The 11574-nt window shown below is 65.1% G+C and overlaps 2 protein-coding genes across 2 annotated transcripts; one reads left to right on the forward strand and one right to left on the reverse strand.

Annotated features, from left to right (window-relative positions):
• Positions 1-950: 950 nt before the first annotated feature.
• LOC116495324 (testis-expressed protein 2-like) lies at positions 951-9164 on the reverse strand. Its single transcript, XM_032197742.1, has 12 exons — positions 9074-9164; positions 4314-5197; positions 3998-4198; positions 3610-3913; positions 3187-3404; positions 2871-3017; positions 2660-2759; positions 2359-2491; positions 2120-2257; positions 1719-1931; positions 1489-1609; positions 951-1076 (listed from the first exon to the last, which is right to left on the reverse strand). The coding sequence occupies exons 1-12, from the start codon at positions 9162-9164 to the stop codon at positions 951-953; spliced, it is 2676 nt and encodes an 891-aa protein (XP_032053633.1).
• MSRB1 (methionine sulfoxide reductase B1) lies at positions 9145-10851 on the forward strand. The gene is made up of 4 exons (XM_032197639.1): positions 9145-9217; positions 9575-9717; positions 9816-9930; positions 10524-10851. Exons 1-4 carry the CDS (start codon positions 9163-9165, stop codon positions 10553-10555), a joined length of 345 nt encoding a protein of 114 aa, XP_032053530.1. The 5' UTR covers positions 9145-9162; the 3' UTR covers positions 10556-10851.
• Positions 10852-11574: the final 723 nt, after the last annotated feature.

Consider the following 11574-nt stretch of genomic DNA (forward strand, 5'->3'; position numbering starts at 1 on the left):
GGGCTGAGATACACAAGGCTTCCTAATGGGGCGCCTTCAATAAAGGGGTTTCAAGCCGTGCCTGTTGCCTGCCTTCCTTCTGGAGGAGTGTCCTGCCTGTGATCAGTGCCACCCGTGCACAGCACCATGTCCTTCAGGCACCTCGCAGCTGGGGCTGGGGCAGGTAACACTCGGGACAGGCCCACTGGGCCAGCCGAGTGCCTGCTCTGTCCTCTGGACCCTCACTTTTTGAATGGTGAAAAAAACCCTGCTGCCTGCCTCTGCCCAGCCTCGCTGCCCAGCTCTCCCCTTGCCATCCCTTACTTTTACACCCCAGCACTCTCTCTGTCAAGCTGGAGACACGATCCGTGGCCTTTTCTCTCCAGGAACCCCACAGCCCCACGTGGCATCCATCCAGCTGTGGGAATGCGTGTGCAATAAGGTGGCTGCTAGGTAAGACTGGGCAGTGATGGGTTTATTCGGGTTTTGGACTCGTTTCCCGCCCATGTTTTCCTTGCAGCCCAGCTGCCAGCGGGAAGGGTGTGATGTGTCCTGGAGCTGTGATGCCGTGGGTCAGCGGTGATCACAACTCCTCGAGTGTGGAAGCTGTCTTTGCATCCTGCACCCTCTTTGGGAACCAGGCAGGGGAAAACCCAGCCCTCTGCTGCTCTGGAGCTGCCCCCTTGGCCAGAAGGAGTCCTGAGATGCTGGTGGGAGGTGCATGAAGTTCTTGGGTCTCCAGCAAGCCCCTTTCCTTGGGGTCTGGTTCAGCTCTGAACGTGTGCTTGCAATATTGAAGGAGGCGGCTCATCTGCAGAGGAGCAGGATACTGAGGATGAGATGAACCAAGAAGCCCAGACCCCACGGCGTAGCGCTGGATGCTGTCAGTGGCCAGGCCCCAGCTAGCTCTGTGTCCCAGTGAGGTCCCCAAGCCCTGTGCAGTGTCTCTGCCCTTCCCACGGGGCTGCACATCAGAGCCTCCTCTCTCCCTTGGCTGGTGGGTCCCTGGGCAGCTCTCCAGCGGGTGGCTGAGGATCCAGGCCGGAGCTCATGATGGGAATGATGAGATCATCCATGTTTGGCATCACCAAAATTTTCTGTAAAGAGGAATCCAGACAAACAAGTGATTTTAAGTTGCACTACCTGAGCACTGATGCTCTGGCCTGGAAGTGGCTGTGGCAGGAGCCACAGGGGCAGAGATCAGGGCTGAGAACAGCTCCTGGGCTCCCAGCTCCTCAGCTTTGAATATCTCTAGGTAGGAACAAGCAGGAGCAGCTTATTTTTGGCTGGCTCACCTGTACGGAGGGTTTCAGGAGTGGCTGTGGCAGAGGGCAGTGACCAGGGCTTTGAGGATATTCAAAGGGATTACTCTTTAGGGGCATTTGGGAACCTGAACATCTGTGGGGAACCTTCTGTTCTTTGAGCAGAAATCTCAAAGGTGAGAAGCAGAAAACAAACCAGCAGGGTTTGCTCAGCCCTTTAACAAACCCAGCCCTTCGGGACAGGCACCTGAAATTCATGCTGCAGCTTCTTCTCGATCCACTCGGTGACGTGGAGGAACGTCACCTCCCGCTCGCCCAGCTTGGGGCGCACCTTCAGCTCCAGCTGGGGTGGGACACGGAAGCTGTACCTGCGAGGGGGAGGACAGCAGCAGAAAGCATCAAGCACCACGTCCCACGCACGTGGCACAGCCCCCGTGGCCAGCTTGTGGACCCCCCGGGAGGAAGGAGGGCAGGTACCAGACACGGTCCGTGGGCGGCGGGGGCACGTTCACGGCCAAGGTGCCCGCCAGCTCCTGCACCTCCACCGTCAGCAGCAGCGGCGTGTTGGAAACTTCCTCGATCTTCTTTTTGATGAACTCGTTTTCCGTGGCCCTCTGGAAGTACTTGGACTTGGCGATCTTATCCACAAAGCGCAGGATCTTCCGGCCCGTGCTGTTCCCGCTGACGTGGCTAAAGCGAGGGGAGCCGCGGGGTGAGACCCGGAGCCGTGCTGGTGCTCAGCACCCCCAGCCACCCGCCACCAGCACCCCGCAGGGATGGGACTCCCTTGCCAAGGGCTGCCACGATGCATCGGGACCCCTGCCTGAGCCTCCCCCAGCACCTCCCTTTCCGCCCCACGGCCCCGAGCAGCCCCTCACCCCTCGGTGCCGGGCGGGGGCACCCGCTCTCCTAGGGCTCCTGCGGGCTCTGCAGTGGTGATGTCCTCCTCGTCGGAGGAGCCGGCGCTGGATGACTCCGCGTCGCTGTCTGCCAGCAGGATCAGCCGAGGCTTGGCCCTGTGAGCCCCGGGCTGCATCAGTGCCCTGGCACCAGCACCCTCTCGCCTCGCTCAGGTGGGAGGATGCAGATGCCACCCAGCCACGCGCGGTCTCCTTACCCCTCTCCTCCTGCCTCCGCCGGGCCGCTGTCCTCTGCGGCACCCTCCTTCCCCAGCTTGCAGAGGTTCATCTTCGTCTCAAGGGTCATCTGCAAGGAGCCGCTGTAGGTGACCTCCATGTCCACCCAGAGCCCTGCCGGGGAGGGAAGGGGCGAGCCCCTGTCAGTGCCACAGGGGCTGAGGGCTGCTCACGTGCCCACCAAAACCTCCCTGATTTGGGGACCGGGCTGGCACCTCAATAACAGCTGCTGTGCAGCCAGCCCTGGCATCCTGCCACTCTGCAAGGCAGCAGGGTTCGTACCTCGGTCGTTGATGGTGGGCTTGGAGGTGCTGAGGATGGAGGGGATGGACGTGCCCATGTCCAGCTCCGTCAGCGTCAGCTCGTTCATGAAATACGGGAGCTGATGGAGGGAAACCACACGGGGATCGTCACCACAGCCTGGCACCCACCGTCAGGACAGGACGGGGCTCTCCTTGCCTCCCGTGGCCCCTGGGTCATTCCTGCTTCTCACCTTGATCTTGCTTAACTTCTTCTGGATCTTGCTGGCCACCTGCTCAGCCCAGTACCGTTCCCGGAGGAAATCCCAGAAGATGCGCCCCACCAGCGCGTTCACCCAGGCCGTGCACCCCTCGCTGCGCCCGGCCGCGTCCTCGCCGAGCTGCGGGTGGGGAGAAGCCACGAGAGCCTGGAGCAGGGTGGGACCTGCAGGCTGGGGCTGTGCTCCCCAGCACCACGGCTCGGCTGCCCAAACTGTGGTGCTGGGAGGGAGAAGGTGAACAATAGGGCCGGGAGGCAGCAGCACTGAGGGCTGGATCTGCCTCACTCACCTTCCCGGGCGTGGGGCTGCTCAGCACACTGTGAGGGGGGCTCTGCTCCGGGCTGCCCCCCACCTCTGCCGGCACGAAGCGGGCCATGTAGGTGCTGTAATCCAGAAAAATCTTCTGTCGGACATTTCCAGCCAGGTCCTTGAGTCTGATGGCAGAGGGGATGTCCTCGGTGCTCCCTCCACTGCTGCTGGCAGCGCTCTGCGGAGCCAGTCCCATGCCTGGGGACACGGGGACACAACCAGGCTGGCTGCAGCGAGGGGTGACGTGGTGCCCCTGCTGCTGCACAAGCTGAGGGCTGGTGAGCCCTGTCCCAGCTCCTCCACCTCCCTCCCTGCTCCCTGCTGCCTTCCCAGAGCCTGTCCTGGCACGGGGCAGCTCCCAGCCCTGGATCAGTCCCGGTGCGGAGCAGTGGCCTCGTCTCACCTGGCCTGGCTTCACCGCGGCTGCTGCTCGGGGTCCCGTGGCAGGCTCGCAGGAGGTGCTGGTACCACTCCTCCTTCTCCCTCCCCGTCCGCCCGAAGAGGTACAGGCACCTTTCCCTGCAGTCCCCCGGGACGTCCTGGGTGGGCACCTGTGGCTTCTTCGTCCCTTCATCCCCCTGCGGCTCCGTGCCATGTTCATCGCTGCTCTTGTGCTCTGTGTCCACCCGGTCTGGGAAGAGGATGCAGATGGGGTACTTCTTGTTCCACAGCCGCTTTCGGGCTAGGCAAGGGGGGCAGAGGAAGACCTGCAACACCGAGAGTGGCCGTGAGGCACTGGGGGTCCCTGCGAGGGGACAGCCCCCCGCTCCCAAGGGCAGCTCCGCGGTCACCTTGGCATCGGTCATGTCGTAGCAGCGCTGGCTGATGAAGGTGGCCTCGAGGATTTCCTCTGCGAAGGCGGCCCGGCGCGGGATGTTGTTCTTGGGGTAGGAGAGCTTGAGGGTGGCCCCGTCCAGAGTGGCCAGCACCGAGTGCGTGAGCGATGGGTGGTAGAGCTCGGGGTCGTAGACGTGCAGCTGGTTCAGCCAGCCCTGGAGGGGAGAGGAGCCGGCTGCCCCGTGGTGCCGTGCAGCTTTGGGCAGCCCCAGCACCCAGCTCCTAGCACCCAGCCCCAGCACCCAGTGCCCGCGGCTGCCCCTCTCCTACCTGGAGGCCGTGGGCTCCCCGCGGGCCCCCTGGGAGCAGCTCAGGGCGCAGGCGGCCCCGCGACGGTGGCGGCTTGAGCAGGAGGAGCAGGATGGCGAGGAAGCCCAGCAGCAGCCCGCCGGTGAGCCCCAGGCAGAGCCCGGCAGCGTAGGGCGGCAGCGGCAGGACCAAGTAGCCGTAGGCGAGGAGCGCGACGCAGGCCAGGGCCCTGCCCGGCACCGAGCCCCCCGGCCGGGCTGCTGGAGGCTGCTCCGGGGGCTCGGCCTCCTGCTGCACGACCTCCACCACCTGGATGACATCCCCGTAGGAGCAGATCTCGTAGCGGCAGTTCAGGCTGGGCTCCCAGGGGCTCCAGTCCCGCACCCGGCGACCCAAAGCCCCTCTCCCCCCCGGCTCCCCTCGCCCGGGGCTGCCCCCTGCTTTCAGCCGTGCCGTGGGGCTGCTCTCCTCGGCCATGAGCCGGCTCAGCCGGCTGAGGGGCTCCTGCACGGCCTCCGACAGCCTCCTCTTGGTGTCCTCCAGCTTGGCCTCCCGCAGCCGGAGCAGGGCGGCGCGGCTCTCCGACGGGGAGACGCTGGGCGAGGACGGGGCCGTGCGGGACTTGGCCAGGCTCAGCCGCGGCTGCGGCCCCCGCGGGATGTCAGTGAGGAGCATCCCCACGGGCTGGGGCGAGGGGAGAGGCTTTGTGTCCCCATCCACGGGGAAAATGATCCCGCAGCCGTCCCGGCCACCGCTGTCCTCCCTGGTGCTGGCGGGATGAGGAGGCTTTGTCCCATCGGTGTCCCTGTGCCAAGGGGAGCCTGGGGATGGTGCCAGGGTTGGGGAGGCGTCCGCTGCTGCCACAGCTTGTTCTGCCATCGCGCGCATCGCCGACGGTGCCGGTGCTGCCGAGGGAACGGGAGGGAGCAGCTCAGCTTGGTGCCACGTCGAGGCTGCCTGAACCCCTGAGCATGTGCATGATATCAGGAGGAAGGATGGGAGCTGCAGGCCAGGCTCTCAGGATCATCGTGGGGCTGAGCCCAGCACCCAGAGCATGGGGCTGAGCACAGGGAGCTCATCCTCCGCCCCCACCCCTCCTCTCACAGCATCCCCGCAGCAGGAGCGGGGCTGAGCAGGTCCCGGCTGCAGGTGGGTGCTGCCCCTCGGGCTGCCTCGTGCCTGGGATGTGCCTCAGCCGGGATCTTCAAAGCGCTTTCCTACCACGAATTAATTACAGGCTGCGTCGCAGCTGCCTCCAGCTCCATTTATGTAATCTCATGCTTCGCAGCTTTCGCTTTGCTTCTGATTTACACGCGCCAACTGTCAACCCCAAATAATCTGGGGGGGCGCCCCGGGCTAGGGGAAGGGAGAGATCACAGCAGGTCCTGGGGCTGGCAGCCCACGGGGAGCGGTGCTGGGGAGCTCCTTCCCTCGCCTGCAGCGATGCTCTGGCAGGATCTGCCCCCTCCCAAGGGCGCACTCCTCGCATTTACTTGGCAAACCCAGCACCAGGCTGGCACCCCCAGCGCACCCTGAGCCTGGTGGCTCAGTGCCACAGCTGTCCCCAGTGCCACAGCTGTCCCCGATGCTGCCAGGGCCCCCCCCAGCCATGGCCGTGCCTACCAGAAAGCCCCGGTGCTGATCCGTGGCCCTGTTGTTGGCTCAGGGGCTCAGCAGCTCCCCAGCGTGTGGCACGGGCTCGGTGCTCCGCTGCGCCCTGCCTGGTGTTTGGTTACCTCTGCTCCGGTATTCCTGGGTTATAAAAGCTTAAAAAAAAAAAAGAAAAAAGAAAAAAGGAGGTGGGGGGGGGGAAAGAAAAAGTCTGTTTCCTGAGAGACCATTAGCAGAGTGGAAGACTGAGATAATAATAGCCTGGGTTTACATGGGAGTTTTCAGCTGGCAGGGACAGCAAGTACAGCGGGGGCTACGTGTGCGCTGCTGAGACGCAGCCACCTCTGGGGAGCGGGGGTGGCCGGGGGGGTGTGGAGCAGGGGGACGGACCCTGGGGGTGCTATGGCAGGGCCACCAGCACCCCGGTGGGGGCTCCGTGCGGGGCAGCCCCGCTGAAGGTCTCAGCTCAGGGCTCAGCAAGCACATATTGAGCCTCGAGGTGTCTCTGGAGGCAGCTTTGGAGGCTTCTCATCTCTCTCTTTCTGGCTCGGGTGCAGGATCCTGGCTTGACGTGGTGCAGAAGGAGACACAAGCGCAGCCTGGACAGGGGGGTGTCCCCGAGCACCTCCCCATTACACACCCCCCTTTGCAGGCACAAGGCAGCAAAAGTGCTCCTGCCGTGCTTCGCTGCCCGGCGCTGGCTCACGCCCATCAATGATACCTACACCCTCCCAGGTGGGCCATTGCCAAAATGGTGTTTGCTTTTGATGTAAAAACAAGGAGAGTTAATTGAAAAATTAATCTCCAGCAGCCCTCTGCAGCTAATGAGAGCTGCCGGTGGCTGCCGGAGGCGGGCTGGCACCGCTAGCGGGGATTGTGGCAGAGCTCTGCCTCCTCCCAGAGAGGTTTTTATCACCCAGCCAAACAAGTTGGAAATCCCTCGTCTAATTATCTTCACAACATACCGCCACAGAAACCAAATTGCTGTGGTTACGAGTGCTGGAGCTGGAGAGCTCCCTGCATTATCCTGTGATTAAGGAGCGCAGGGCTTTGAAGAAAGTCTCGCTGCAACCTAAGGACATCAATTTTCTGCGCACCGGCATCTGACAAACGCAGAGTGCTTCCAGGCAGAATCCGAGAGCTTTTAGAGCAGGCACGGCTTCACCCCCTGAAAAGGCTTCAGCAGAGGGGCCGGGTGGGCGATGCTGCCGCCACGCAGGGTCCCGGCGGCTGCTGCAGCTGCTCCCGGAGCCTGCCTGCTTTAGGCTGCCTGCAAACCCGCACCTGGAACGTCTCCGTGGTGGTTCAGCCTGCTCGGAGCTTGCCTGGTGTCCCCCTCGTTTGAGCTCGGTGGCTGAGGAGAGGCAGCACCCGCTCTCCACAAAGCAGCACGGAGCGTCCTCGGCTCCCCACCACCCCAGCCTCGTCCTCCCCGCGCCTGCCACGAGCCATCAATCCCCTGGGCTCGAGAGGGAGCGCGGTGGAGCCCGCGACGCACGCCTGACCTAATTTAAACCGGCAGCATCCAGAGGGCAGGAGCAGTGGCCCTGCGCGGGGGGCTCCACGTGCCGGGCAGCTGCAGCCCCCGGCTCTTGCTCCGGGCTGTGGGATGTGGACGTGTCACCATCAAGAGGGCCCAAAAACCCTTTAAGCGCTTTGCTCCAGGCCTCGGGGCTCCTGCAGCTCCGTGGGGCGCTCACCCCCGTTTGGCTGAAGGGCCCCCCGCGTTTTCGCTCTTGCACCCAGGAGGGGGGCAGCGTGAGGGAGATGCCCGCGGGCTGAATCATCCCGGAGTCCTCGGATGAAGCGAGGGGGGAAGAGCCTCGTGGTGCTGCCTGCTGTTCCCGAAGGAGAAGCTCGTCGCCTCCCCGAGCCTGCCAAGGAGCCGCCTGGCTCCTGCTGCCTGCAGCTCACCTTCAGAGCACAGCCGCTACCTTGCGGCACGCCGGGCTGCTGCCACCTCCTCCTCCGGGAGCCCTCACACCCCACGTCCCCCACGGGGGCACCCAGCTCACATCCCACACACCCCCTCCATACCAACCCTGCAGACCCAGGCCCAGCAGGGAAGGTCCCCACAGGGGCTGCTGGAGCCCGGCTGCCCCCCCTTTGCCCCCTGCTATTAGGGTGGCGGGACTGGCCACCATCCCCGCTGAGCCTGCACCCCACAGCGACCCCCACTTTGTGCCCCGTGGTGCCCGCAGCCTGTCCCGCACCCCTCCGGCAGCGCGCGGGGCTCTTTGGGGGTGCCTGTCCCCATGTCCCCATGTCCCCCTGTCCCTCCATCCCCCTGTCCTTCTGTCCCCACGTCCCCCTTGCTCTGTCCCGAGCCCTCCCGGAGCCGCTCACCGAACCCCAGCCCACGGGGGGGGGCAGCCCCCAGCCCCGTGCCGGTCGCTGCCCGGCCCCCAGCACCGCTCCGGGCACCGGGGCTGCCCCCGGCACCGCTCCCTGCGGGGGTCCCGCTCCCGCAGCGCCCGTACCTGGCCCGGGAAGGGTCGCTCCTGGGGCCGGGGGGCCGGGACCGGGGGAGAGGGCGGCCGGGAGGGGGGCAGCGCCGGTGCCGGTACCGCAGGGCTGATGCCGGTGGCGGTGCGGAGGGTCGGTGGCGGTGCCGGTGGCGGAGGTGAGGGCTCGACCCCGGTCCCAGCGCGGGGTCTGGGGTGCCCGGTGCAGGGCTCGGAGCTCGCCCCGCTCCCCACCGCCGGTACCGGAGCATCCGCAGGACCGCGCCGGGCCCCGCTCCGCCCCGCCGAGCTCCGCCCCGGGGCCGGCTCCGTTCGCGTTCAGCCGGCCCCGGTGCGGTGCGGGGGGGGGCGGCGGGGACACACACACACAGCCGGGACCCCCCGTCCTGACCCCCCCGGTGCTGCGGAGCCCCGGCAGGAGCCGCCCCCACCCCTCTCCCGGTGCTTCGCTGCCCCGGGGGGGGGGACGCACCGGGAGCACGCGGGGGAACGGGGCCGGGCCCGCAGCACCGGAGCGACCCCAAAAAGCCCCAAAACAGCGGGACGGGGATGGGGGGAGCGGAGGGGAGCGGGGGAGACCCCCCCTCGGTGGGACCCCCCCCCCCATCCACCGCGCGCCCCCCGGTGGCCCCGGGGCTCCGCGGCGGGCGGAGTGGGCGGGGCCAGAGTGGGCGGGGCATCAGGGAAGGGGCGTGGTCAACGGGCGGGGCGTCGGGGGTGTGGTCAGGGGGCGGGGCGGTGGGTGTGGCAGTGGGCGGGGCGGTGGGCGGGGCGGCGGAGGGGGGTGCTCCGCCATGTCGTTCTGCTCCTTCCTGGGGGGAGAGGCGTTCCGAGACCACTTCGAGCCGGGTGAGCGCGGCCGGGGGCGACCCCAAAGGTCGGGGGGAGGCTGGAGGGGTCGGGGGGGTCGTCTATAAAGGGGGCCGGGGGGGGGCGGCGTGGCCGGGGGGCTCCATCCTGCGGGGATGGGCTGGGGGCGAGCCCCGGGGGGCCGGGGGGAGGCTGGAGGGGCTGGGGGGGCTGCCTATAAAGGGGGTCTGGGGGCGAGCTCAAAGCCCCCTTTCGGTGCCTAGCCCTGGGTTGGTGGCTGCCCCAGGGGGTAGAGCCCAAAGGTGCGGGTGTCCCGGGGCAGCTGACACGGCCCGGGGGGCTTCTCGGGGGTCTCAGTGCTGAGCCCCCCCCCCCTGCCATCGCCTACCCCCCCAGGCATCTACGCGTGTGCCCGGTGTGGCTACGAGCTGTTCTCCAGCCGCGCCAAGTACGAGCACTCCTCGCCCTGGCCGGCCTTCACCGAGACCATCCACGAGGACAGCGTGGCCAAGCGCAAGGAGCGCCCGGGGGCCTTCAAGGTGATGGTTCCCAAACGCTCGGGATTGGGGTGAAAAAAGCCCGTTTCTCATAGCAGGGCCCCAAAAGGCCCCTTGTGACCCCCTCCTTGTGTCGCCAGGTGTCCTGTGGCAAGTGCGGCAACGGGCTGGGCCACGAGTTCCTCAATGACGGGCCCAAGAGGGGGCAGTCCCGCTTCTGAATATTCAGCAGCTCGCTGAAATTTATCCCGAAAGGTAAGGGCTGCGCCTCACCGGGCTGGCTCTGTCCTCGTGGTTATCTGTTGGGGTTGCTGCCAGCCTGGCTGCACGGTGAGGGATGCGGTAAGCCTGGAGCCACCCAGGCCCCCAGAAAATCCCACACGCCTCAGCCTGGTCAGTGGGTGGCTCTGTGGGGGCTTTCTGACCTTGCATGGTGGAATATGGGGCATTCTGGAGGTGCCCCAGGTCCCCGTGTGTCAGGGGAGCAGCAGAACCGTGGAGGCTTTCTGCTGGTGGTGCAGTGCCAGGGCAGGATGGCGCTGAGCTTGCTGGCTCATTTCCTGCAGTAGTCACGTGCAAGGTTTGAACATTGCTTCTGCTTTATGGTAGGCAAAGGCCAGTTCTTTCTGCAGTGTTTGTGGTGCTGTTTGCTTGCCCACTGTCAGAAAAAGGCTTTGGGAGGCTGTGTCTGAGCTCAGGGCAGCACCCCAGCCGTGTCTTGCTGTTCTGATTATCCGATTGCAGTGCTTGTGAAGCACTAGCTGTGTGTGGCAAAGTAACTATAAACTGGGCTGGGGGGTCTGGAACAAAACACAGGGGCCCTGATTTCTTTCCTCCCCCTCTTCCAGGCAAAGCAGATAAGGACCCGAAGGAGAAGTAAGCGAGCTGCTCTACACGACATGCTGCTGGGGGCTGATCCTGCGTTCACATCTTGGGGTGCACTGGGAGCAAGAGACCCCCTGACAAAGCTCCTGGTGCCCCCAGGCTGGCTCCATGCTCCGAGACATCCCCATTCTGGGTGCTGGGAGGGAGCTGGGAGGGGAGGGGAGGCTGTGGCTGCACTGCACTTGCTGGGGGCCAGGTTGTATGACCCATGCCTGAGGTTATTTTGCACGAGTTAAGCTGAAGGCTGCAGCTCTTCCTTTTACCTTCCCTTTCCCCCTCCCATCTTTCCCCAGACATCCCTGCCTCTGCCAGCAGCTGCTGCTGAGTCCTTTCTGCTTTGCCCACTGCAGCAGCACCCGTGCCTGCAGCCCTGCCTCCGCTGGGTGCTGGGGCAGTTCTGGTGGTGCCCAGCAGAGCCGGGGCTGCCTCAGCACCATGGCCAAGAAGGGCAGATGCTGCCTTACCACCGCTGCCACCCAGAGCCTCCCTCCTGACGTCTCGGAGGGGGGATGGCGCTGGATTAGCGGGGAGCAGAGCCTGGGTTAATCTCTGGTGCTATTCTGGGCTGGGATCATGGTATGAATTGCCCTCTGTAAACCCTTCCAGGATGCTGGGGCAAGGATGTTTTTATGACCCTGCTGGACAGCACCCGGGTGTTTTACCCCTCGACCCACCACCGTGCAGGCAGCAGAGGTGGTTCTGCATTTACTGTGTCCTCCGGGCCTGGCTCTGGCTCTGCCTCACAGCAGACCTGGTATTACTGTGTTGTAACCCTCGTGGTGTGAACGGTTCCTCCTTACTTTATGCTGCTGTAAGGGAGGCCAGACCCAGGCTCACCGACTGCACCTTGCACAACTCAGGCTTTAGGAGTCACGTTTGCGTTCTCTCTGCACTCGAAAGGGCTCTGACACTGATTGCTCCTTAATTCAGGGTCTGATTCGTGGCCTTCCCTCACTGCCCTGCTTTGCTCACTGCCCAGGAACCAAACCCTCCTCTTTGAAATCGGTACAGGAG

The sequence above is a fragment of the Aythya fuligula genome, chromosome 15, assembly GCF_009819795.1.
Source record: "Aythya fuligula isolate bAytFul2 chromosome 15, bAytFul2.pri, whole genome shotgun sequence".
In the NCBI taxonomy this organism is placed as follows: domain Eukaryota; kingdom Metazoa; phylum Chordata; class Aves; order Anseriformes; family Anatidae; genus Aythya; species Aythya fuligula.

Bases quoted from the DNA above. Each gene is read 5' to 3' on its own strand.
- LOC116495324 (XM_032197742.1), bottom strand. From the start codon at position 9,164: ATGGCGGAGCACCCCCCTCCGCCGCCCCGCCCACCGCCCCGCCCACTG. The intron at 4,199-4,313 runs GTAGGAGAGGGG...TCTCCCCTCCAG, and splicing joins GGGGAGCCCACGGCCTCCAG to GGCTGGCTGAACCAGCTGCA. The intron at 2,760-2,870 runs GTGAGAAGCAGG...TCCCTCCATCAG, and splicing joins AGAAGTTAAGCAAGATCAAG to CTCCCGTATTTCATGAACGA.